Below are 25,178 nucleotides of genomic sequence, written 5' to 3'. Positions count from 1 at the left end.
CCTGGAGGCATTGCTGCTGTTGTGCTCCGGGGGTCTGCGTCTTGTGGCTCCTTGTCTCCTCATTTGGTCTCCTAGTTGATGCTTTTTTTTTTCAGAGGTGGAGGTGTATTTGTGAGAACCCAAGAAATACTTATTTGTTATATAATCGATTCAAACTCTTCTGGTGTATATTTTGGGGATCTGATCCATAGATCTTTTCTTTTCTCTCTCTTTGTTTCTATGGTGAAAAATATCAGAGCAGAAGAGTTTCTATAACGTATGTCCCATTTAAAGAAAAAAAGTAAAAATTAACTTCCAGTACACACTGTCAAGCTGAAGAAATGGGGCAGGACTAACATCGTTGGAGTCCCTTCTTTGTCCCTCCCCAAGCATTTCTTTCAACAAGTATCAGTTCTCTTGAATTTTGCTTACTTATTCTCTTGCTTTTTTATATACTTTTATTACATATGTTTATATGTATGTGTGTTTTGCCTGTTTTTAATGGAATTATGCCACATACGTTCCTTTGTGATTGTTCTTTATATTACAGCATTAAGGTTTTAAGATCCATCCATAGATGCCTGTAGCTGTAGTTCATTTTTCACTGCTGTGTAGTATTCCACTGTGGGTTCCAGGATTTATGGATCCAGTCTAATGTTGATAAGCATTTGGGTTATTTTCTTGTTTGTGCTTTTTCTCAGAATGTGGCCGTGAACATTCTTGTGGGAGTCCCAGTGTACGTGTGTGCGAGTTCCTCTGGGGTGTATACCAGGAGTGGCACCATAGGGCACACACACACTGGGTGATGCCAGGTGGTGGTCCCTGAGGAGAGGGCCCAGTGCTGTCCCCCTCACCACCACTTGGAACCGTTGGACCGAAAGTTTCCCTGTACTGGTTGGTGGGTAGAAAGTAGTGTCTCATTGTGCTTGTAATTTTCATTTCCTTAATTGCTGATGAAGTTAGGTATTTTTTCATAGGTTTCTTGGCCATTTGTCTTTCCTCTCTTGTGAAATGCTTTTGCCCCTATTTCTATTCTGGTGTTTGTCTTTGTTCTACTTAGTTGTAGGAGTTCTTAACATAAACTGGATACTAATTCTTTTCTGGGTATATATGGGTGCATATATCTTCTTCCAGTTAGCAGATTCTTTTTTCACTCTGTTGGTGACCAGAAATTCTTAAAGAAATTCTTAACATGGCCGGTTCCACAGTCTTTTCCTTTACGATGAGGACTTTTTATGTCCTAAGACATTCTTTCCAACCTCATGATTTCAAAGAAGGCTTGTATTTCTTCTAGGCATTTTAAAGTTTTGCCTTTTACATGTAGGACCATAGTCCATTTGGATCGACTGTGCATGGAGTTTGACATGGCAGTCCAGGTTCCTTAAAAATTCCCTGCATGGACAAGCAGTCCTGCCCGTTGCCACTAATGAGCTGTGTCGTGTACCAGGATTTCGTGTGTCTGTGGGCTCCTTCTGGGCTCTCATCTGTTCCACTAGTTGGTCTGTCTGTCCGTTCCTGTGCCAGCTTCATCGTGTCCTGGTTACGTGGTCTTGATGTCTGCTAGGACGGCCCACCCATGCCTGGTTCTTGTTTCTTGTCTGTTCCTGACCTTTTGCTTTTATATGTAAATTTAAAATCAGCGTATGTTTCGTGGAAATCTCAGAAATTACGTTGACTCTCGATCATTTGGAGAGAACATTTTGTTTTTGCATTTATTTAGTTCTTCTGATCTTTTGTTTTCAAACGTTTTCTCCTTAAATGTATTGCACAACTTATTAAATTTATTCATAGATACCATCTTTTATAAATAGTATCTTTTAAATTTTTAATGGCATTGTCTAATTTTTATTGACAGTATATAGAAATGCAGTTGACTTCTGTAAGTTTACCTTATGCCTGGCAAATTTACTGATCTCTTGCATCAATTCTAATATTTTATGTATAGATTTATTTAAGTTTTTAAACAAGTTAATCATCATTTGTGAATAATGACAGTTTTGTTTTTTTCTTTCTATTCTGTATGCACATTTGTTCTTTTTTCTTTGTTTCTTTTGCTGGCTACGACGCCCACTGCAGTGCTGAATGTGAGTGGTGAAAGCTGGTGCCCTGGTGTCCTTCCTGATTGTAAAGGGAAGTCTTCTAACATGGCAGCCCTGACTTACAACACTTACGTACGCTTTATGGACGTTGTATCATGTGAAGGACAGTGCCTTGGTCGTAGTTTTAAAATCATAACTGGTGGTTGAGGTTTACCAAATCCTTTTCCCCCCTGTCATCTGAAGAAGTAATATGTTTTTGCTTCTTTATTCTATTAGCATGATGAATTTTATTAGTAGACTTAATTGAGGTGACTGTGCATTCCTGAAATAAATCCACATGGGTCAGGATGGAGTTGTTGAATGCCTCGCAGGATTAAGTTCGTTAGCATCCGCTGGGCCATCCTGCCAGAGCCGGAGGCTAGTTGCCCTTTAGTTTGAAAAAGCCTTTCTAGCGTTGGTGGTGTTAGGTTCCTGAGTCGCACTTTGGTCTGCAGCCCTAGCTACAGTGCAGTGTTTGGTCTGGGGATGGTGACCCTGCGATGTTTTCTTTGAAAGTGTTGTTTCTTTTCTATGCTTCCGTTTTGGGGGTAATGAAACGTGTGTGCTTTGCTGCCCTACAGAGACACCTGACTTGAGCACAAAATGTGTGACGGAAATCAACATATTTGGATGCGGTGAAAGTTGAGTAATTCATACCCCAAACATGGCATCGGTGCCTGCTTTAAGAGAGCGTGGCGTTATTAATTACACTGTAAACATGTAGTCGGTGCCCGGTGTATATTTTATGTGACATATAGTTGCCTTTTAGTCCATATTTTAGATTTGTTATAGACTCTTATTTTGGTTTCATTTATGAGGTGTTATAATTCGTGTGGGGGAACGTTCCTTGACTCATGTTGCGAACATTTGGTGTTGTAAATATCGTCTTCTTTCTGAGCCCACATTGCTCCTGGATTCTGAGGGATATAAATCCCACAGGTCTTCTCAACAGAACTGTATATTTTGTTGCTCCTTTCGCAGGAATTGTCTTCATAGTGCTTCATATGCTGTGAAGTCGTGTTGCTGATGCATATGGTAGAATTATGATGTTTGCACATTTCTGAAATCAGATTTTTTAATAAGTAATCATGAGCACAGCAACATTTTCAATTTCAGTGTATTTCATTTTTTAGAATGCAGAATGTCTCAGCTGCCTGAGGGCACTGAGCTGCTGGTGCCCCAGTGCTGCCTTGGAGGCGTGTGGAGGGCAGTGGTAAGGTTGACGAAGTGAAGACCTCAGCCCTCCCAGGAGCCCTCCGTGGAAGAAGCCTTTGAGGTTTTTAGGAAAAACCTTTCCTGGCGCTTAGGTTTCTGAAGTTTGTCAAGCAAACTGGGAACGTCTGTTGCTTGTTCATTTGTTCAGCCCTGGTGGTAACAAGCAGGAGCAACTATTTTTATTATTGTCGTTGAGTATAAATTGATCTGCAGAAAAGATACTTGGGGAAGAGTTTAAAGTTGGCATGACTTTTTTTTTTTTTAAGATTTTATTTATTCATTTTTTTCCCCCCAAAGCCCCAGCAGATAGTTGTATGTCATAGGTTCACATCCTTCTAGTTGCTGTACGTGGGACTCGGCCTCGCGCTGGACGGAGAAGTGGTGCCTTGGGGTGCGCCCGGGATCCGAACCCAGGCCTCCAGCATCAGAGCGCGCGCACTTAACCGCTAAGCCACAGAGCCGGCCCTGGCATGACTTTTAATGAATTCCTACTCTAACAAAGATGAGAACGTCAGGAGTGTCGGTAGAACTTTAATAGCTAATAACATCCAGTGAGTACTCATTGTTAGAGCCGTTTCAGATGGTTCTGGGTTTTCACTGAACACACCCGCATCCGTAGGGCATCCTTCCTGTGTTGTCCTTTGGCAGACAGTATCACTGCTGAAAGCCCAGCACATTCATTTCAGTGTGAGCTGACATACTGTGACAATCCATTTCCCCCTCTTGTTGTCTATTTGCTAAAACGCCCTGCTTCTACTAGTGGTCCTGTGCAAATGAATGCATTGTTTGCACCTTTCCTGCGACAGCTCTTAATAAAGTACCTGGATTTTTGGCATAGAAACTTGTGAGGCCTGTGAGCCCCTGAAGAAATCCTGGCAGCCAACCATTGAGCTCATGGGTGACACCAAGACCCAGGTGTGGTCTCTGTCCCCAGCAGTGTGCTGGCGAAGTGTGGGGGTGTGGACAGATATGCTGAAACCAGTAGAGACCCCATCAAGTCGCCAAGAAAATCAGTTTATGTGGTGCCAGTTTTGTTAGCCACGTGCATAGACTCAGGGAATATAGCCCAGAGGCGTGGCGATTTGTGGGGACACTGGAATTTGGAGGGTAACACCAAGTTGCTGATGCCACCGTGTTGCACAGTTCTGGGAAGCCTTCTGTTTCCTGACCTGGTCCTTCAGAAAGCTTGCAGGGAGAATGTCCTGAATCCCAGGTGGGGCTGCGCCCGTGGTGCACGGGGCTCCGCCTGCGGCCGGCCCTTCCTGGGTCAGGGCAGGGTCTCCAAACTCGGTGGCCACCCTCCCGCCCTGCCAGCGGGTGGCAAGGACCTCAGCCTTGGGTGCCCGGGGCTGACTGGAGGGGAGGCGCTGGGGCGCAGGCAGCCGGGTAGAGGAGGGGCTCATCCTTGTGTGGGGACGGCGGGAGGTTGGCAGGGTGGGCTTCCAGCCTGCAGGCCTGGCTGTGATGGGTGTGGAGTGGGAAAGCTCCGGGCCCGGGGACAGGGCGCATGCTGGCCGCTTGCCCTCGAGCTCTGCTCCTGCTCAGGCTGCCGCTGGCTGGGGCCGCCCCTCCTGAATTCCTGCCTCGGGCCCTTTGGCTTTGCCCCTGGATTGCAGTGACCTCTTGGCTCTTTTCTGCTTTGCCTTGGGGGCTTCCAGCTAGCTTTGGCCTCTCGTCACTCCTTGGAGCCTGGATCGAGGGATCTCTGAGGAATTGGGCTCTGTCATGGGGCCTGGAGACGAGACCCCATTCTTCTGGCGCATCCTTAGTAGGGTGAGGGAGGGCGTGGGCGCCGCTTTTCCTTGGGATTGTGCCATCACTGTGTGGTAACCTCGGTGGGGAGTGAGGAAACAAATGTCCTTTAGAAGATGCGTTTTCACTTGAGTCTGGCGAAGGTGGCACTGGGGCCCGGGGTAAGTGGATGGGCCTGGCGGGGTGGAGCCGGGCAGAGCAAGTGCCTGCCCCCAGCTTGTCTCCAGGCACATCGGCGCGCGTAAATCCAAGCGAACCGTGTGCTTATTTCCGACGCCTTCAAGTGTCATGTTGCTACACTTTGAAAATGCCTCCTTGGAAAAGTGATAGGAAATCGGTCATTTGTGATGTTTTTTTACCAGCCTGAGAGCAAAAGCTTAGAAATGGCTGATGCGTTCTTTGAAAAATAGCAGTACAGTTATTTGATGCAGGCTTAGAAGTCCTACAGCACATGTCCCTCTGTGCTGGGGACAGGATCCCTTTTCCTTACGACAGGCTCTCAGTGATGTCTCATCTGTGGAGAGCTCATTATGATGACAGTAAAATAGCAAAGGAGTCTCAGGGTAACCCTCAGAGATAGCGTCCTCATGCCTGCACAGTGAGGAGTGCTTGGCTGATTTGTGTGGTGGTGATGTGGTGCTGAGATGGGAAAACGTGTTAACTCAGGTCTTCACAGATCTTGTCATGAAACGAGCTGAGGGTCGTGAAGACAGGAGCTCAGAGGGAGGCAGTGGCCTCACAGTACCATTTCAGGTGATTTGGGGGGGGCGTTGTAAACGATGCTAAGTGACTTTGACTGGAATCAATGCTGGTTGTTGTGATTTCAAAACAAAAGCATAGCAGACTCATGTGAAGTGATTTAAGACAAAAAATACAGAATAAATCAGAGTCAGTGAAAAGAAAAAAACAAAGAGAAGCCCTTCCCCCCAGCAGCTCCGCCTGTGCTTTCTGATTGAAGGCGTCATCTAGTCGTCGGTCTCAGCCTGGCCGGTGAGCGTTGCCTTTCCGCTCGCACCCTTCAGTGAGTGAGTTCATTGCGTAGCTGCTGGACTTAGGTCTGCGCCCGGTGTGCTGCAGCCGCCCTGGCTCCTGGGGCCGTGGAGTCCCTCGTCCCGTTTCCAGCCCCTGCAGCCAGCCCCCAGAAGAGGGCTCGGAGAGCCGGCATGGGTGCTGAAGAGGGGCTGCACTGGCCTGGGAGCGGGCAGAGCCTGGAGGCTGAGCTGACCGGACAGCTCCAGGCGGTCAAGCGAGGGGCAGATGTTGGAATGTGTGGTCTTGGCACACAGGTCCCTCTGGCTGGAGCTGAGGGCGCCTCTGGGGTGTGGTCAGGCACACGAGTGAACCTGGGGCCCTCGGGATGGGGCGCTGGGTTCTTGCTGCCTTGCGGGTGCCTGCAGGCCCTCCTCTGCCCGATGCCCTCCTCTGCCCGAAGCCTCCTCTGCCCGATGCCCGTCTCTGCCCGAAGCCGCTTCTGCCCGATGCCCGTCTCTGCCCAAAGCTTCCTCTGCCCGATGCCCTCCCAGCCCAGCCCTGCTCATCCTCAGGGTTCTCCTCCGTCCTTCTGGATTCTGTGATCTCCCAGTGTCACCAGGCACTGTCTTTATATGGAAATCTTTTCTACGTTATACAATTAATGGAAAGGTTTTCCTCAGGGGATCTAGACAAGGCTGGTCTGTCTGTCCCCTTTTAAAAGATAGGCTTCTGCCTGCCACCTTAGATGATGGCTGCTCCGCATTCTGTGGGTGGTGGGTGGTCCCGCAGCTGGCTGACTATGATGCCCAGGACTGGGGCCCGGCCCCCGAAGGCAGGTGTGGGGCCTGGGACCTACAGGTGGCTTAGTTGGTGTGGAGCCATCTGTGGCTTCCTGGTGTGCCCCGAGCGTGGCAGGACAGTTTATGGACAGGAGGAAGGGAGGCTGAAGGAAATTTAAACAAGTTATTTACCTTTCCTCCCCCCTCTCCCGCCCAAAGAAACATAAATCATGGGAGTTTTTCTTGCTTTCTAAATAGATAGCTATTGTTACAGGAAAATAATACACGAGAAGTTGAGTGGCTCTGGGCACAGCTTCCTGAGCTCCGCAATTACGTGGAGAAACTAAGAGTGCTCGCCCAGAATCAATGTTGGGGGAGGACGCGTCAGCATTGGAGTGATTGGGGGTTATTTAGTTGGCGTTGAAGCTGGCGTACACTCAGCATTGCAGGGGAGCTGGGTGCCGAGGTCTGGGGTCGGGCCAGGTGAGTCTGGAGACATCTAGCAGGCAGCACATCCCTGAGGAGGACACAGAACCTTCTCCTCCGTAGGACGGACTCAGTACCGATGGGGCAGATGTGAGCGCTTTGCCTTGTGCTCATCTGGCAGATTCTCTCCATGCCCAGTCCTCGACTTGTGGCTTGGAAATAGGAAAGTCTTTTCAGTGATAAACATAAAAAATTCTCCACGTGGGCCGGCCCCGTGGCTTAGCGGTTAGGTGGCGCGCTCCGCTACTGGCGGCCCGGGTTCGGATCCTGGGCGCGCACCGACGCACCGCTCGTCCGGCCATGCTGAGGCCGCGTCCCACATACAGCGACTAGAAGGATGTGCAGCTATGACAGACAACTATCTACTGGGGCTTTGGGGAAAAAAAGGAGGAGGATTGGCAATAGATGTTAGCTCAGGGCTGGTCTTCCTCAGCAAAAAGAGGAGGATTAGCATGGATGTTAGCTCAGGGCCGATCTTCCTCACAAAATAAAAAAATTCTCCACATATGGAACCACGCACGTCACTGTGCGAACACTGATTGCTCTGATTCTCAGCCACGCGGGGTTTCGTGAGCCCTGTGCTGTCCTGCTGCCTCCTGACTGTCTGTGTTTGTGCTCTGCTCTCTCTGGAAGGCTCCTCTCCTCCTCCTTCCATCTGAAGAACTCCTCATCAGCCTTCACAACCCTGTTTGTCTGTTGCCTCCTGTCTGAAGTCTCCCCCCAACAATGGAGCTGATTTCACCCCTCAGTCCATTTCCCTCTCAGACAAGTGGGGGTCTTGGTTGGTGTCTGAGGAGCTGGATCTGGACCATCACTTGATGGGGAAACAGAATGGGAAAAGCTGATCAGAAATCCAGGAGGCACCAGAGCTGTTGTCTGTCAGAGAGACCACCAGAACGGGCAGGTCTGGGGCTCACCAGGGGCACAGAGCCTGGAGAACAGGAAAGTGAGGGCTCAGAATGAAAGGCAGGGGAGAGCTGGATCATGTGTGCCTCCATTCAGCCAGCAGAGAGTCCCAGAGTTCTCCCCTCTGCTGTTACATGTCAGGACCGAGGGCACAGCAGTGAACGGGATGGAGGAAGACCCTTCCTCTGGAGCCTACACAGAAGTGGGTTAGAGCTGCAGGCTTGGAAGAGGAGCTGCTGTTCTAGATGGGGCGGGGAAGGAGCTTGTCTCTCAGGAGATGGCGTTTGAAGAAGATCTTATGCTGAAAATCGTGGGAGCCGTGGGGAGTTTGGGAGCAGGATATTCCAGGTGGAAAGAACACGTGCGGAGCCCTGAGGTGGGGACAGAAATGGTGGGTTGGTGAGGAGGACCCAGTGGAGGAGATAAGGTGAGAGGAAGGGGCGGCAGGTCAGGTACCTTGGAGTCACGGCCAGGAGTTTGCATTGTACCCTCAACATCTTGGGAGGCCACAGGGGGCCGGACGGTGTGACCTGATAGGTTTTATGTTTCAGCAGCTCCCTCTGCTGCGCTGTGGGCTGTGGAGTAGCAGGGAGACCAGCAAGGAGACTGGCAGAGCGAGATGACGGCCGCTGGGCTGGTGGCAGTGGAGCTGGGGCAAGGGCTGGAGCTGGCTCTTCTGGAGGCTGCTGCAGTGGCGAAGGCTCGCGGGGTCACAGCTCTCTCCACGGCGCTCCAGGACTGGTCTTGGGGCGCTGGCCCGAAAGGGCGTGTCTGTGTAGTGGCAGCGCCGGGATTTGCATCTGGTGTCACACACCTCCGCAGGCTGTGCTCTTTTCGCCGTTTGGCCTGCCTGCCTGTTAACAGCCATCTTTGTCTTGTGCTTGAGCTACCTGTCCCTTTATTTACGTGTTACTGGGATGAAAGTCTTAAGAATATAATTTTCAGGTTGTCAGGAGAGATCAAGTAGAGTTAAATCTAAATAATTTGAACTGACTGATAGCTTTCCTTAATAGGAAATTGGAATTCTGAATTTTTCTCCCAAGTAATGCGAATACACCCTCTTCAAGTGCGTTGATGTCTGGGCAGCACTGTGCTTCTGGAGGCAGGGAGCAGAAGCCTGCACAGCGGCTGGGAGGAGGGATCAGAGGTCCTTGCTGGATTGTGTGCTCCTAGTGAACGGTGCTCTGGAAGTGCCTGAGCTCTGTGCGTTCACTGACAGAGCAGGCTGAGCTGCCGCCTCCCACGCCTGCCTCAGCCTGGTTCACAGATGCGTCTGCCCTGCAGTGTACTTCAGTGTCCTCAGGAGAGGTCTGGGGGGCCTTGTCCATCTCAGGACAGCCGGCTCTGGCCTCCACGAGAGAAGCCGGGCGCTGAGTCAGGAGCCCAGTCTCTGCTGCAGCGTTCTCAGACCTCTCGTCGCCCTGAGGCCCGGGAATCCCAGCGCACAGTCCATTCTAGTTGTCTGCAAGGGCGGGAGCTGGGTGTGCTTGAGAGCCCCCCTCATTCCTCCCTGGGTGAAGCTGGCTAAACCATCTGCGGCAAATTGGTTTTCTTCAGTGCCTGTGCTGCCACGGGAAAAAGTGCGCTCGTGCGCGTGAGTAGGTTTAGGCCTGTGTATGTCACGAGCTCTCTGCAAGTGTGGGGCTCAGTTCAAAGGCGGGAGCGCTCCACTGCTCCAATGACCACTGGTCGAGAGGAGAGTGTGGAGGAGAAGGAGATACCCCTGGAGAAGCAGATATCCCTGTGCCCTGAGCTCCAGCCTTTCTTGTAGTCCACACACACACGTGCGCACACACCTCATACCTGCGCACGCACACACACATGCGCACTACACACCCACACCCAAGTCCCTGCTGCGTGATTCCCTGCTGGACCTCAGGCGGATGCAAATCAATCAGGTATAGATTTTGCTCACCAGGAGCTCATCGTCTTTTCTGTTTCTTTCTTACTGTAAAATTATAATTTCTTGGTCTTTCTTCCTTTTTGATTTATGTATGAAAACAACTCTTTTATCCTAATGTATAGCAGTGGTGGCAGTACGCCTTACAGGTCACCCTTTAGTCACACTACTGGAGTGGAACTCTGGCTCTGCTACTTACAGGCTGTGTGACTTTGCATAAGTTGCTTAGCTTCTCTGTGCCTCAGTTTTCTCATCTGTATTAGTTTATCTGTTGCTGCATAGCAATATAGCCATAAGCCTAGTGGCTTAAAACAATACACGTTTATTCACGTGTTGTCTCACCGTTTCTGTGGGTCAGGAGTCTGGACGTGTTCTAGCTCAGGGTCTCACCAAGCGCCAATCAAGGTGTTGGCTGGGCTGCAGACTCATCTGAAGGAGCTACTGCCACACTCATGTAGTTGCTGGCAGAATTTGGTTGCTTGTAGGCTGCAGAACTGGGGGCCTCGGTTTCTTGCTGGCTCTTGGCTGCCCTCAGTTCCTACGGCCCTTTCTAGATGCAGCTCACGGCGTGGCGGCTGGCTTCCTCGAAGCCAGCAAGGGAGAGCGTCCCTGGCGAGACGGGTTCCGATCTCATGTAACACGATCGTGTATATCCCGTCCCTTTTGCTGTACTTGATTGGTCAGAAGCAGGTCACAGGGCCTGCCCACACTCACGGGAGGGGACACACAAGGGCGTGCACAGCAGAAGCAGGGGACACAGGGCCACCTGGGGTCTGTCTGCCACGTCATCTGAAAGTGGGATAACAGCACATGCCTCAAAGAGTTTCTGGGAGGCTGAGACGGGTTAATTGGGGCTGCTGGGACACAGGAATCATTTAATAATTGTCAGCTGCTGTTGCCTGACTGTGTTATCATCATCTTTCCTAGCTGTTAGGTTGCTGACTGAGCCCCATACTTCACTGCTGCATTCCTGGCTATCCCCAGTGACTCCTTCCTGCCTTCTCTATGCCGTGCCCTCCAGGCTCCCTGCCAGCTCTCCTTTGCCCTGAGTGGCCTCCAGAATGTTCTCTGTGTCCCCTCTCTGTCCCTCTGTGTAGACTACCCACTGTGGAGCCCTTCCATCCTTGTGTTTGCATGGCTGACACATCTCTGTTCTTCCCAGCCCTGCTCAGGCCTGGCTGTCACCTAACAACCACAGGGGCCCTTGCTCCCTGCCTTACACCACTCTGACCTGGAGGGCACTGCAGACGGTGCCCCTTACATGCTGTGGCTGTCGTTACGGGTGCCCCGTTCCCCTATCAGCCTGAGAGCTTTGCTGGGAGCAGCCTGAGCCCCAGCTGGGTGCTCCTGGTGCCGTGTCTTGAGCGTGGCTGTGTGTAGGGGATGAGGGCCATGCCGGGAATGGCTGTAGGAGCGCAGACTCCACCAGGGAAGGCACGGGCCCCAGCAAGTCGAGTCACCTCTCTCAGCCCCATTTCCTTATTGTGGGTTCAGGGCTGGGGGCCTGGCCAGCGAGCTGATGGGGTACGCACCCATGGCCAGGCTCTGCTCTTCCTGGCCACATTGTGGTTGAGCGTGCATGTGGGTGAATTCCCCACCCAGCTGGTATCTTTGCTAGAACTTTGCAGTGTTGGGTAGAAATCCACCAGTGATGTGTATTACGTACTCGGCTTCTTGTTACTGAGGAGATGCTCAGCCTTGTCTGCTCACTGCTCTGTGTGGTGGACTCGCATGAGTTTCTCCTGCCTGTCTGTCACTGGTCCTGCTTGTCCCTGTGCGGCCCCGGTCCCGCCTCTGCCTGCTGCTGAACTTCTGGCTCCAAGCCCCTGAGGAGGCTTCCTGCTGAGTGGTCCTGGGGGCTGCCGAGTCTCCTCGTGCTGGGGGGTCTCCACAGTGAGCATGCCTTCACCTCCCTGACCTGACCACAGCCCTGCCCCCACCCTGTCCCCGGTGAGGAAGGGCTGTGCAGTTGTGCTGCTGTGTCCAGGGCCTTCCTTGTGCCCACATGGCAGGGCTGTGGCTGCTGCATTTCTGACCGTGGCTGAGAGGTGCTGGGATCTGAGAGAAAGGGGTCCTTCCTGCCGGGACCCTGCTTCCTCCTCGGCCCTCCTAGGCCGTCTGAGGGGCTGCCCACTGTGCTGGCTTGTTGAGAGCGCTGCTTCCAGCCCCACCGAGGGTGAAGGTGCCCAACGCTGGAGCGTCAGTGTCAACCACTTAGTGTTTGTGCATGAGAAATACTTAGTGGTGCCGTGTTGTTGAGTGATTCTGGTCTTTTGGTCTTGTTGGAACATTCAGTTCTCTCTAAGAAGCTGTTGACTTACAATGAAAAATGTGTATGAATAGAGACGCGTGGATGTATTACTCATTCAGCAAATATTTGTCGTTGCTGGCTGTTACAGTGCTGGGCTGAGGTGCTGGCCTGTAAGTGGTGGCTACTTTGTTACTCATTTGGAACAAGCGCAGTGGGTGGTGTCCTAGGGTGGGAATTGGGCTGGGGACCTGCATTCTAGGGCTGCTCTGCAGGCCCTGGGTTAAGAGACTTCCCTGACTGGGCCCCAGGCCCCTCATTGTAAATGCCAGGGGTTGGTGGTGATTTGGGGGATCTAGGCTACAAGCTCAGTGATATTTAGTGATGCTGGTGTTACAGGAAGGGATTGACCTTCTCGGGGACAAATACAGTTGCCCTTGCAAAGTTGGTTGGTTTGGAAATGATGTAATTCATCCTTTGTTTGAGCATTCGCTTGTCAGGCCTACAGTGCACGCCTTGTTAGTCTGACGCCTGGGACGGCAGGGGGACCTGGCGTCAGCGGCAGGAGCCCACAGTTCAGGCTGGCGCTAGCAGTGGGTGCATCCCTGAGGGCGGCGGGTAGGGCTCTGCAGGGCACTCTGCCTGGGGAGTGGGGGCTGGGAGCTTCACAAAGCAGTAAGTGGTTGGCTCTCCCAAAAAGGAGAGGGAGGAGCACATGGCCGAGTCTCCGTCGAGGGGCAGTGCTTGAAGTGAGTCTGAAAGCTGGGTAAGTTGAGAGCGAGACAGGCTTTCTAGGCAGCAGGCACCGTAGCAGGTGACAGCCTGTGGGCTCAGAGAAGTGTGCTGTAGCTCAGTGCAGCTAGAATGTGGGCGCTGGGGCGGGGAGGGGACCAGGGCACTGCCCTGTGGTCTCTGGGCTCTGTCTGTGGGAGGTGTGGGGCAGGGGAATGTCTTTAAGCCGTGTGTGCACATGCATGTGTGTGCTTGTGTGGTCGAGGTGGTGGGATTGCGTTGCACCTTGGTAAAATCCCTCTTGTGAGTAAAGAGAGAAGAGAGTGGGTGAGTGTGAGTGATGGTAAGAGGAAGTATCGATTAAATGTGAGTGTTGTAAAGAAAGAGAAGAGGCTGAGATAAGTCCCATGTTGATGGCCTGGGTAATTGAATGGCTGGTGGGAATATATGTGATGGGAAGATGCTTGAGTATGTTTTCTTGGATGGTGATAACTTTACAGTGATTAAAAAAAATCGATGGAAAAAACCCAAGCTCATAGATGCAGAGAACAGATTGGTGGTTGCCAGAGGCTGGCGTAGGGGTGGGGAAAGGAGTGAAGGGGATCAAAATAAAATAAACAAGTCCTAGGGATGTAATGTACAGCATGGTGACTATAGTTAATAACGCTGTGTTGCATATTTGAAAGTTGCTGAGAGTAGATCTTAAAAGTCCTCATGACAAGAAAAAAATTTGTAACTATTTATAGTGGCTGATGTTAACTAGACTTATTGTGGTGACCATTTCGCAATATATACCAATATTGAATCATTATGTTCTACACCTGAAACTAATATCATGCTGTACCTCAACTAGAAAAAAAGTCTGTTTACCTTATCAGGGAAATTCAGAGCATCCACACGCCTACCTACCCTCCTTCCCTCCCTTCCATTCATCTTTCTTTTTATTCATCTATCCATCTGTCCATGCATGCACCCATCTCTACCCATCTCTCTACTCATCCATCCATCATCCATCCATCATCGGTCCATCATCCATCCATCATCCATCCCTCTGTCACTGAGGAAGTACTCACTGATGGGCCAGGTGCTGTGCTGCCCGACCAATTCCTGGGCAGCCGTGTGCAGTTGTTACCCGAGGGGCCTGGAGGAACAGAGAGCATCTTTTGTGAGAGCTAGCTCATGTGGTAGGACTGAGCCCAGGCATTGGTGAAATACTGCATATTGCTTGTGAGTCAATGAAAAATTATGATAATTGGAATTTTACAAAAAAATTAAACAGCAGTTGATATTTGTTTATATTTGTATTTTAATATTAGAGTCAGTGAAAAATATTGATAGTATATATTTTAAGTAGAAGAATGCATACATTTGAAAGTTTCTGATGTGTTTACTTTTTGCTTCACCGCCTGTTCAATTTTCTTTCAGATTTTTGAAAGGATATTGTTCATATGGGCGATCCGTCACCCCGCCAGTGGATACGTGCAGGGGATAAATGACCTTGTCACTCCTTTCTTCGTGGTCTTCATTTGCGAATACATAGGTAAGATCATATCATGAAGTTTTTTCTCACCAAGATTAAACATGAACTTTGGTGGCCTTACTTAATGTTACTGTGCATAATTATACCAGTATTGAAAATTGACATTAAGTTTAGTGTTATTAATGACACCTAATAATAGAGAATAATAGTTTTCTCATTGATGCTAGCTTTAAAAAATGTCTTTAAATCCACATGCTCAACCACTGAAGACATTAAGATGCAGTTATTAATATCTCCTTTTTAATAATGTATAAGGAGAACTGTAATATATTCGGAGAGTGTACTTTCGTTCTAATGGCCATCAGAGCACTGGCTATAATGGTTGGAACTTAAGTGGATAAGGTTAAGGTGATAGAATATTAGTTGAATGTTTTGCTTACTAGCTAAAAACTGAATCTTAGTTGCATTTCTGCAGCATTTTGTCACCTTTGTACTTCTGATATACTAGTAGCATCTCATTTTATGGAAATATTAATTACATGCAGAGTAAGTGGTTTGACGGAGGCTCAGGTTGGGTTATGCTGTTTCTTTTTGAGTACTGTGCGTTTTTGCTTCCGTTTATCTTACAGCAGCCAGCTGTCATAATTGCACCTGTTGTGAACATATTTTAAGTTTTAAACAATGCTGGTGATGTGAGTGAGGGATCTGCTCTTTAAGCCGTCTGTGGATAAAGGGTACCTGCCGTGAGAGGACTTTGCTCTTTGGTTGCACCATTTTCGTTTAACTCTGATGTTAATTTATCTTTCCCTGGACCTTCCCGACTTGGTGTGTTTGTGTTTATCACATTGTGCTTTTAGCCGTTTCAGTTTCCTGTCTGCTTCAGAGCCCACGATTGTTGTAATCTGGAGAGATTAGGTTTACTCGAGGACAGATTATCCTCTGAGGATGAGAACAGAGCCATTTAGTGCATTTTGTTGCGAGCCCTCATACTTTGTTTCCATTTATGATTTCAGAGGAGGTCTTTTCATTGCTAAGCAACTAATGAGAACTGCCGCTGCTGGCTCCCTAATCATCTCTTAAGTAGGGAGTGGCTGCTCCTGAGAGCTCTTGTGTTTCTGCTGCTGACTCCCTCATTTGACGGATAATGAAAATGTTCTTAATGATCCTAGAACAGTAGGACCTCTGTCAGTAGACTTCAGAGTTGTTAATTGAAAGAAGTTCAACCGAGATGTGATTAGAGAATTGATATTCCATGTTAAATAGACCATTTAATTAATGTGGTAAATAAGTTTGTCTTTACTTTACCACCAACTTATGTTGTAAGACCCAAGTGGTCCTTAATGCAGTTGCAAGATCGGACAAAGGGGCGTGACCGTGATGTTAATTGTCCAGAAGAGAGAAAAACTGCAGAAAAGAGAATCTGTTCTGTAAGTGGTGTCTTCATTTAAGCTCAAAGAGACTTTCCTTGCCTTCCTGCAACAGCCACCACACATGTGCGTATATACACAAGAATACGTGCATGGAGTGGAGGTACAGTGTGGTTTTGGAACGTTTGTGTAAAATGTCAGTAGTCCAGGCTGATGCCACTGCTGAGTCGTGTCCTCAGGGACCCCGTTGTTGAAGATGCAGCCCTGGAGCCTGACTGCCTGGTTCAGGCTCTGCCCCTTACCAGCAGCATATGGCCTTCGGACAAAGGCCACATGCATTTGGCAGCTCTGCATACCTCCTTAGGGTCCGTGTCCTAAGTATGGAAAGAGGGAGGTGGTAAAGGGTACAGGGTCAGAGGCCAGAGGGGCACGTTGCCTGAGTGTGCTCGTTTTCATAAGCCTTCCTGACTTGCCCTTCTTGCCCCGCCAGTGGCGAGAGGGCCTGGAAGAGCGAACCTCCTGCTGTCCTCCTCCTGGAGCAGAGGAGACGGGGACGGAGCGGGTGTGTGTGCCCACGGGGGAATGATGGGCAGTCGTGGGAAGGAAACGGGGGAGGAGGGCTTTTAGAGGCAGGGAAGAGGCCTGGTGTGAGGGTCACAAAAATCAAAACAGGGACAGACTGGAAATTGACCAAAAGGTTTGACATTGTGGGTGTTACTGGTGACCTGCTGGAAATGGGCTGAAGAATGGTGGCAAGTCGACTATGACATGAACTGAATGGGGTTCCCGCAGGAATGGCTGATGGGAATTCCTGCCCGGGGAGGGTTGGACAGAATGGTCCACAGGCAGCTCACAACTTAACCTTAAAGAGCTTTTTACTATGGGAATTTTCACATATTGGTTAACAGCATGGTGTGGTGAAGCCCCGGGTACCATCATCTGGCTTCAGGGTTTGTCACCTTTCTGCCAGTCTTGTTTCCTCTGTTCCTCCACCCACTCCTGACCTCCACCCAATTGTAACCATTCCTGCTTGAAAAAATAGCTTCATTGAGATATAATGTACATACCATAAAATTCCCCCACTTTGAGTGAAAAGTTCAGTGCTTTTTAGAATATTCATAGTAGTGCAGCCATCACCACACTTTAATTTTAGAATATTTTCATCACCCTAGAAAGAAATCATATACCCATGGCAGCCACTCCCCAGTCCTCTCTTTCCCCTGCTCTGCCAGCCCGGGGCAACTGCTGATCTACTTTCTGTCTCTGTACGTTTGCCTCTTCTGGACATTTCCTGTAAGCACAGTGATACAGTATGGGGTCTTTTGAGACTGGCTTCTTTCATTTAGCATGTTTTCAAGGTCCATCTGTGTTGTAGCATGTATTGGTACTTCAGTCCCTTTTATGACTGAATAACATTTCATTATATGGATATACCACGTTTCGTTTATCCATTTACCTGTTGATGGACATTCGGGTTCTTTCTACTTTTTGGTTATTATGGATAATGCTGCTGTGAACCTTTGTGTACAAGTTTTGGTATGGACATGTTTCACTTCTCTTCGCTGTCTACCTGGGAGTAACATTGCTGGGTCATCTGGCAACTTGATCTTTAACATTTTGAGGAACTGCCAGACTACTTGCCAGAGTGAATGCACCATTTGACATTCCCACCAGCAACATAGGAGGGTTCCAATTTGTCCACCTCCTCGCCAACTCTTGTTATTGCTTTTTACTTTTTACCCATATTTACCCATATCCCTTATAATTTTGAATACTGTGGTTCAGTTTTGCCTTATCACTGATGTGTTTTCTTTTCTTTTTCCTCTCCTTGTAACCCCCAGTAGATTTCAGCTCCTTGGAGCTAGGGATCGTGTCTTATGTGTGTGCATCATGCTTTGCACAGAGTAGAAGCTCAGTATGTACCTGTATTGAATCAAATCCTACAGAAAGTTCCTGTTTGTGTTGTGCGATTAGAAAACTTGGCTTTTAAATACTTTTAGTAGAAATACTTGCTCAGTGTAGAGAAATTGGAAAGTGCAGACAGGATGAAGGAGAGAGTTAAAGTACTTGACAGTCCCACTGTTGAGGAGAACATTTATTTATATCTCTCCTCTTTGCAGCTGTTCCTTTCTTTAAGAACCTCTCTCCCCGCACAGCCCTGCAGGGGGTGCTGGGAAAGGGTCCCCGCTCTCCATCCCTGCACTCACTCTTCCATGGGAGGAGTTAGTAGGCGGCTTGGTGAGAGTCTTGCATCCGCCTGGGCTCCATTTTGGTGCCTCGTTCTGTTGCCTCCGTGTGGTGAGCCCTCCTCCCTCTCTCCTTCTGCCCGTGTCCTGGCCTGTGAACCGGCCTGAGCCTCTTCTCTGGGCTGCTGGTCGGGAAGCAGAATTGGCTCCAGTTTCTTCCTCTCTGGGCTCAGCTGAGTGTGTGGGTCCCGACGTCTGGATTGGGGCTGGGGGGAAGGAGGCCTCATCTAGCCTTGAGCCTAAGCTGTGTTTTCCAACCTGTTGTCTGCATTGGGGCCCCAGACAGGTGCTTGTTAGTAATCACTCTGTGGTTCCTGGGCCTGTGCGTGTGCCCTTCAGGCAGGCGTGGAGAGGGGGTGCAGGCCCACACCGGCCCTCGTGGGTGACAGTTGTTTTGGTATCCTTCCTCTAAGTCTTTTTTCTATGCATTATATTTACATAGTTGAGAACATATTATGTATAAAATTCTGTTGTGCTTTTTTCCCATTTAACCTTATAAGCTTTTCCCTATATTATTAAGAAATCTTTATAAAGATCATTTCTACTTCCTGCACATAATATTCTGTTGAGATAATGTAGCATAATTCATGAAACCATTCCACTGTTGTTGGATTTTTTTAGTTTTTTTCCTCCAGGCATGGTATAATTTTTAAGTAAAGCCTGTATTTTCCCAACAGTGACTGTCATATTCCTTTTAACAGTGTTAAATTTGATTTAAAATTAAGAACCATTATTCCAGCACCTTGAATTGCACAATTTAAGCAGAAAGTTATATTTTAGTTTAACTACATATTTTCGGCACAGCAAAAAACGAAGAATAATTGCCCCCTCTGTATCTTGGTGCTATTTAAATTTAGAAACAATTCTGACTGGGCGCTTTGGACCTCAAGGTGAGGGAATGTGGCGTGGGCCACGTGGGAGGGTGGTGGTGACTGTGTTTTGGGAGGCGAGGAGTCTTTCATAATTGATGCTCATTATCAGTATCTCTAAGCTCTGACTGGCTTGGTTTTGTATGTCATTTTCTCTTAAAATAAATTACTCCTGAGAGCAAATATGGAAAAGGACTGGAATAAACAATGTATTTACTTACAAACATTAAGAATATTTTTTTTTGGGCCGGCCCCGTGGCTTAGCGGTTAGGTGCGTGCGCTCCGCTGCCGGCGGCCCGGGTTCGGATCCCGGGTGCGCACCGAGGCACCACTCCTCCAGCCATGCTGGGGCCGCGTCCCACATACAGCAACTAGAAGGATGTGCAGCTATGACAGACAACTATGTACTGGGGCTTTGGGGGAAAAATAAATAAATAAAATCTTTAATAAAAAAAAAAAAAAAAAAAAAAGAATATTTTTTTTTATATTCCTGTTTGTAAGTTGGGATCTCCAAAGCGTAGGTTATTTCTCAACATGTTAATTTTGCCCAGAGAAGACATTTCAGCCTGCGGTTTTTGGGGTGCTCTGGAGTCGTCATTAGTGTACAATGGGCAAGGGGGGTCAATTCCCACACCCGTCGGGACGGGTAGAGGAGATACTGCCGGGAAGGTGCCGTTAGCCAGGTGTTAGCCATGCAGCCATTTCTCTGCCTGCTTCCATTATCAAAGGATAAACCGGGCTCTGAGTGACAGTGAGGGAAAGAAGGGCTGTTGCCGGTTTCTCACTGATAGTTGACAGAAGAGGAGTAGAAATGGTGGTTGTAGCTTTCCCCATTGCATTTGGTTCTCTTCATGCGTTACATGAAGCAAGGCTGCCGCTAAGTGCATCTTCTGCCTTGGCTTCCGTGAGTGTGCCTCCTACCTCAGGTGCTTTGTGGTCCACAGTCAATCTCAGAAACATTTTAAAGGTAAAAACCAGAGCCTCTGGGTACGGAAAGTTTCCTTTGGCAGTTCTTGTTCCACGTGGGGGACGTGGAGAGCAGAGGGCCCTGGGAATGCCATTGGGTTACAGCTAGAGAGTGGAGGGCTGCTGCTTTTGCAGCCCCCTCAAATGACAGTAAGGTGCCAGATCCTTGCATAGCCGTGACTCACATATGCAGTCATATTTTCTATTCAAAAACGTTTTGATGATCAAAGCAATGGACTTATTGTTAAAAAATTGGAAAAATCAGTAACAGTATAGCTCCACATCCCAAAATCTGTCACTGGAACATTTTGCTAATTCCCTTCCGATCTTTTTATCATTGCACTTTTTTACGTGGTAGCAATTATGTTATGCATGAACATTTTAGTATTGCTCTTTGTTTAATATCTAAACATTTTCCAGAGTCATTAAACATTTTTAAAAATGTTTTTCTTTTGAAAAGTAGTGACTCATTACTTTCAGTAATGGGTGGGAGGACTAGACAGAAGCTCAAGGAACTAGAAAGAACTAAGCAAACTGAAAACTGGCTGTTAGACGTCTGCAGAGCACCGCACCCAACAGAGCTCATTCTTCTCCAGTGCACGTGGAGCGTTCTCTAGCATGGACCGTATGCTGGGCCGTAAAACAAGCTTCAGTACATTTGAAAGGATGGAGATCGTACAGAACGTGTTCTCTGACCACAACGACATTGTTAGACATCAGTAACAGAAGGAAATTTGAGGAAATTGACAAATAAGTGGAAATTTTAGAACACAACCATAAATAAGCAATTTGTGAGGGAAGAAATCACAGGTAAAATTAGAAGTTACTTTGAGGTGAATGAAAATGAAAACACAACATACCAAAACTTATGGGCTGCAGCTTAAAGCATTGCTCCAAGAGAAATTCATAGTTGTAAATGACTGTATTAAAAAGAACATCTCAAGGCCAGCCCCGGTGGCCTAGTGGTTAAGTTTGGTGTGCTCCGCTTCAGTGGCCCGGGTTCAGTTCCTGGGCATGGACCTATACCACTCGTCTGTCAGTGGCTACGCTGTGGTGGCTCACATACAAAAAGAGGAAGATTGGCAACAAATGTTACCTCAGGGTGACTTCCTCAGCAAAAAAAAAGGAACATCTCAGATCATAACTGAACTTTTCAATTTCAGAACCTAGAAAAAGAAGAGCAAACTAAAGCCAAAACAGACAGAAGGAAGGAAATAAAGACAAGAATGGAAATAAATGAAACCAAGAATAGAAAACAATAGAGAAAAATCAACCAAACTAAGGTTGATTTTTCAAAAATATCAACAAAATTGATATTAAAAATTTAGCTAGACCTAGAAAAAAAGGAGAGAAGACTCAAATTACTAAAATCATGAGTGATTTTAGAAATAAAGAGCATTAAAGGAATACTATGAACAGCTCTCCAAATTAGATAATGTGGATGAAATGGAGCTATTCCTAGAAAGACACAAATTACCAAAATTGACTGTGATGGTTGGTTTTGTGTTAACTTGGCTAGGCTGTGGTGCCCACTGGTTTAGTCAAACACCAGTCTAAATACTGCTCTGAAGGTACATGTTAGATGTGATTCACATTTAAATTAGTAGTCTTTGAATAAAGCAAATTACCCTGCACAGTGTGGGTGGGCCTCATCTAATCAGTTGAAGGCCATAAGAGCAAAGACTGAGATTTCCTAAAGAAGAAGAAATTTTCCTTAAGACATAGAAACCCTGCCTGAATTTCCAGCCTACTGGCCTGTCCTACAAATTTCAGTCATGCCAGTCCCCATAATTGTGTGAGCCTATTCCTTAAAATAAGTCTCTCTCTCTGGTATATATGTATTGATATATATATATAGATATGTCAATATAATTATCAATATTAATATCTGTATCTCTGTCTACCTACCTATCTATCTGTAAGAACAATGTATATAAAAGATTGAATTAGTTACTTAAAAATTCCCACAAAGAAAAGCCTAGGACCAGATGACTTCACTGGTGAATTCTACCAAACATTTAACAAAAAATTAACACCACTCCTTCACAAACTCTTCCAAAAATAGAAGAGAGGGAACACTTTTCAATTCATTCCATGAGGCCAATATTATCTTGATACTAAAATGACATGTAGACATCACAAGGAAAGAAAACCACAGACCAGGATCCCTTATGAAGGTAGATATAACAGCCTTCAACAAAATACTAACAGACTGAATGTAGCAATATAGTAAAAGGATTATGCATCATGACAAATGGGATTTATCCCAGGAATGCAAGGTTGGTTCAACGTATGAAAATCAATCAATGTAATACACTATATCAACAGAATAAAGGACAAAACCCACATAATCATCTCAGTTGACACAGAAAAAACATTTGACAAAATCCAACACCCTTTCATGATAAAAACAACAAACTGGGAATAGAAGAACTTCCTCTGTGATGAAGAGCATCTAACAAAAACCTACAATTAACATATTTAATGGGAAAGACTGAAATCTTTCCTCAGATCAGGAGCAAGACAAGGATGTCTGTGCTCTCCACTTTTGTTCAGCATTGTCCTGGTTCTAGCCAGGGCAGTTAAGCAAGAAAGGGAAGCAAAAGGCATCCAGAATGGAAATGAAGAAGTAAAACCACCTCTATTTGCAGATGACATGATCTTGTATATAGAAAATGCAGAGGAAACCACTAAAAAACTATGAAAGCTAATAAAAGAGTTCAGCAAGGTTGTAGGATACAAGATCAAGATACAAAAATCAGTTATATTTCTATGCAGTTGCAACGTTCAATCCAAAAATGAAAACAATTCCATTTATAATAGCATCAGAATGAATAAAATAGGTATAAGTTTAGTAAAAGAAGTGTAAGATTTGTACTCTGAAAACTATAAAACATTGTTGAAAGATATTAAAGGAGATCTAAATAAATGGAAAGACATCCCACGTTCGTGGATTGGGAGACTTAATAGTGTTAAGATGGCATTGTTCCCTAAACTGATCTAAAGATTCAGCACAATCCCTGTCAAAACTGTAGCTGGCTTTTTAACAGAAATTGACAAGTTTATTTTTAAATTCATGTGGACATTCAAGAGACCCAGAATAGCCAAAACAATCTTGAAAAAGAAGTGAGTTGGAAGACTCACACTTCCTGATATCAAAACTTACGATAAAACTACAGTATTCAAGACAGTGTCGTATTGGCTTGTGGATAGACGTGTAGATCAGTGGAACAGAATTGAGAGACTAGAAATAAGCCTTCGTATTTATGGTCAGTTGATTTTTGACAAGGATACTAAGGAAATGGTCTTTTTCAACAATTGGTGCTCGGACAACTGGATATCGACATGCAAAAAAAATAAAGTTGCGTCCCTGCCTCGCACCATACACAAAAATAAATGAATCATAGACCTGAATGTAAGAGCTACAGCTATAAAACTCTTATAAGAAAACATGGGAGTAAATCTTCATGACCCTGGGTTAGGACATGGTTTCTTAGATATGACACCAAAAGCAAAAGTGACAAAAGAGAAAATAGGTAAATTGGGCTACATCAAAATTAAAACTTTTGTGCTGTAAAGGATATTCTCAGGAAAGTGAAAACATATCTGCAGAAGGGGAGAAAATATTAGCCAATCATATATCTGATAAGAGACTTACATCTGTAATATAAGTAACTTAAAACTCAATAAGAAGACAATCTAACTAAAAAAATGGGCAAAGTATTTGAATAGACATTTCTCCCTAGAAGATATACAAATGGCCAATAAGCATATGAAAAGGTGCTTGACATCATTAAAATCATTAGGGAATGCAAATCAAAAACACAGTGAGACACCACTGTACACCCACTAGGATGCCATAATCAAAAAGGAACAATAACAAATGTTGGCAAGGATGTGGAGAAATTAGAAATCTCAGATGTTATTGGGAGGAATGTAAAACTGGTGCAGCAGCTTTAGCAAAAAGTCTGGCATTTCATCAAAAAGTTAAACCTAGAGTCACTACATGACACGACAAAAACTTACACAGGAATGTTCATAGGAGCGTTGTCCGTTACAGTCAACAAAAAACAAAAACCAACCCAAATGTTCATCAACTGATGGATATGTAAATAAAGGATGATACCCCTCTACAACGGAATATTACTCAGCAATAAAAGAGAAGGAAGTGTTGACACATGCTGTAACATGGTAAACCTTGGAAACGTTATGCCTAGTATAAGAAGCCAGACACAAAAGGCCACATGCTGTATGATTCCATTTATATGAAATATCTAGAATAGGCAAATTTATAGAGACAGAACATAGATTAGTGGTTGCTTGTGGCTTGGGGACAGAATGGGAAGGAATGAGGATTGACTGAATGGGTACAGGGTTTCTTTTAGGGGGGTAAATGTTCTAAACTTAGGCTGTGGTGATTGTTGCATAACTTAGTAAATACACCACAAAACCAGTTTAAATGGCTGAATTGTATGGTATGTGAATGGTATTTTGATAAAGCTGTTTACAAAGAAGGTAGAGGCCCTGTCTTGGTCTGTTCAGGCTACTGTAACAAAATACCACAGACTAGGCGGCTTATAACAACAGAAATTACTTCTCCTAGATCTGGAGGCTGGACGTCTGAGATCAGGGGCCAGCATGGTGGCATCCTGGTGAAGGATCTCTTCCTGGTTCACAGACGGCGTCTTCTCACTGTGTTCTCACGTGCTGGAGGGGCTGGGCAGCTCTGTGGGGTCTCTCTTATAAGAGCACTGACCCCATTCGTGAGGGCTCCACCTTTGTGACCTAAACACCTCCAGAGGCCCCACCTCCTGATACCATCACCTTTGGGGGTTAGGATTTCAGCATATGAATTTTGGGGGGACACAAACATTCAGACCATAGCAGGACCTTTTATTCCATTGTGAGGAGATAGCAGAATTTGGCAGTGTTCTGTTGATGAACATTTACGTGGTTTCTGCTTTTTCACTGTTATTGATGATACATGCAGTATCTCTAAATAAAGTCTTGATTGCATTTTGGATTATTTTCTGGTCATGCATTCCTAGAAGAGGCATTACCAAATCAATGATTATGAATAAGTTATGATTTTCAAGTGTTGGTAATATTTACGGGGCTATTCACCAGCAGTGTTTGCACGCCTGTACTCAGCAGCTGTGTAGGAGATTGCCACCTCACTCTGTCTTTGGTATGTTCCGAACAT

General features: G+C 46.6%; 1 protein-coding gene across 2 annotated transcripts in view; it reads left to right on the top strand.

The window, feature by feature from the left end:
• The window catches only part of TBC1D22A (TBC1 domain family member 22A), a 348,432-nt gene that overhangs the window by 116,101 nt on the left and 207,153 nt on the right, over positions 1–25,178 (top strand). For both annotated transcript variants that reach the window (XM_087448729.1, XM_004437993.3), the window contains exon 8: positions 14,473–14,587. In XM_087448729.1, the coding sequence (XP_087304855.1) occupies positions 14,473–14,587 (115 nt within the window). The remainder of the gene's footprint in view (positions 1–14,472; positions 14,588–25,178) is intronic.

Source organism: Ceratotherium simum, chromosome 25 (genome assembly GCF_057802395.1).
Source record: "Ceratotherium simum simum isolate JZ-2026a chromosome 25, ASM5780239v1, whole genome shotgun sequence".
NCBI lineage: Eukaryota > Metazoa > Chordata > Mammalia > Perissodactyla > Rhinocerotidae > Ceratotherium > Ceratotherium simum.
Note: the sequence above shows the minus strand (reverse complement) of the source record. Positions and strands in the feature narration are given on the sequence as shown.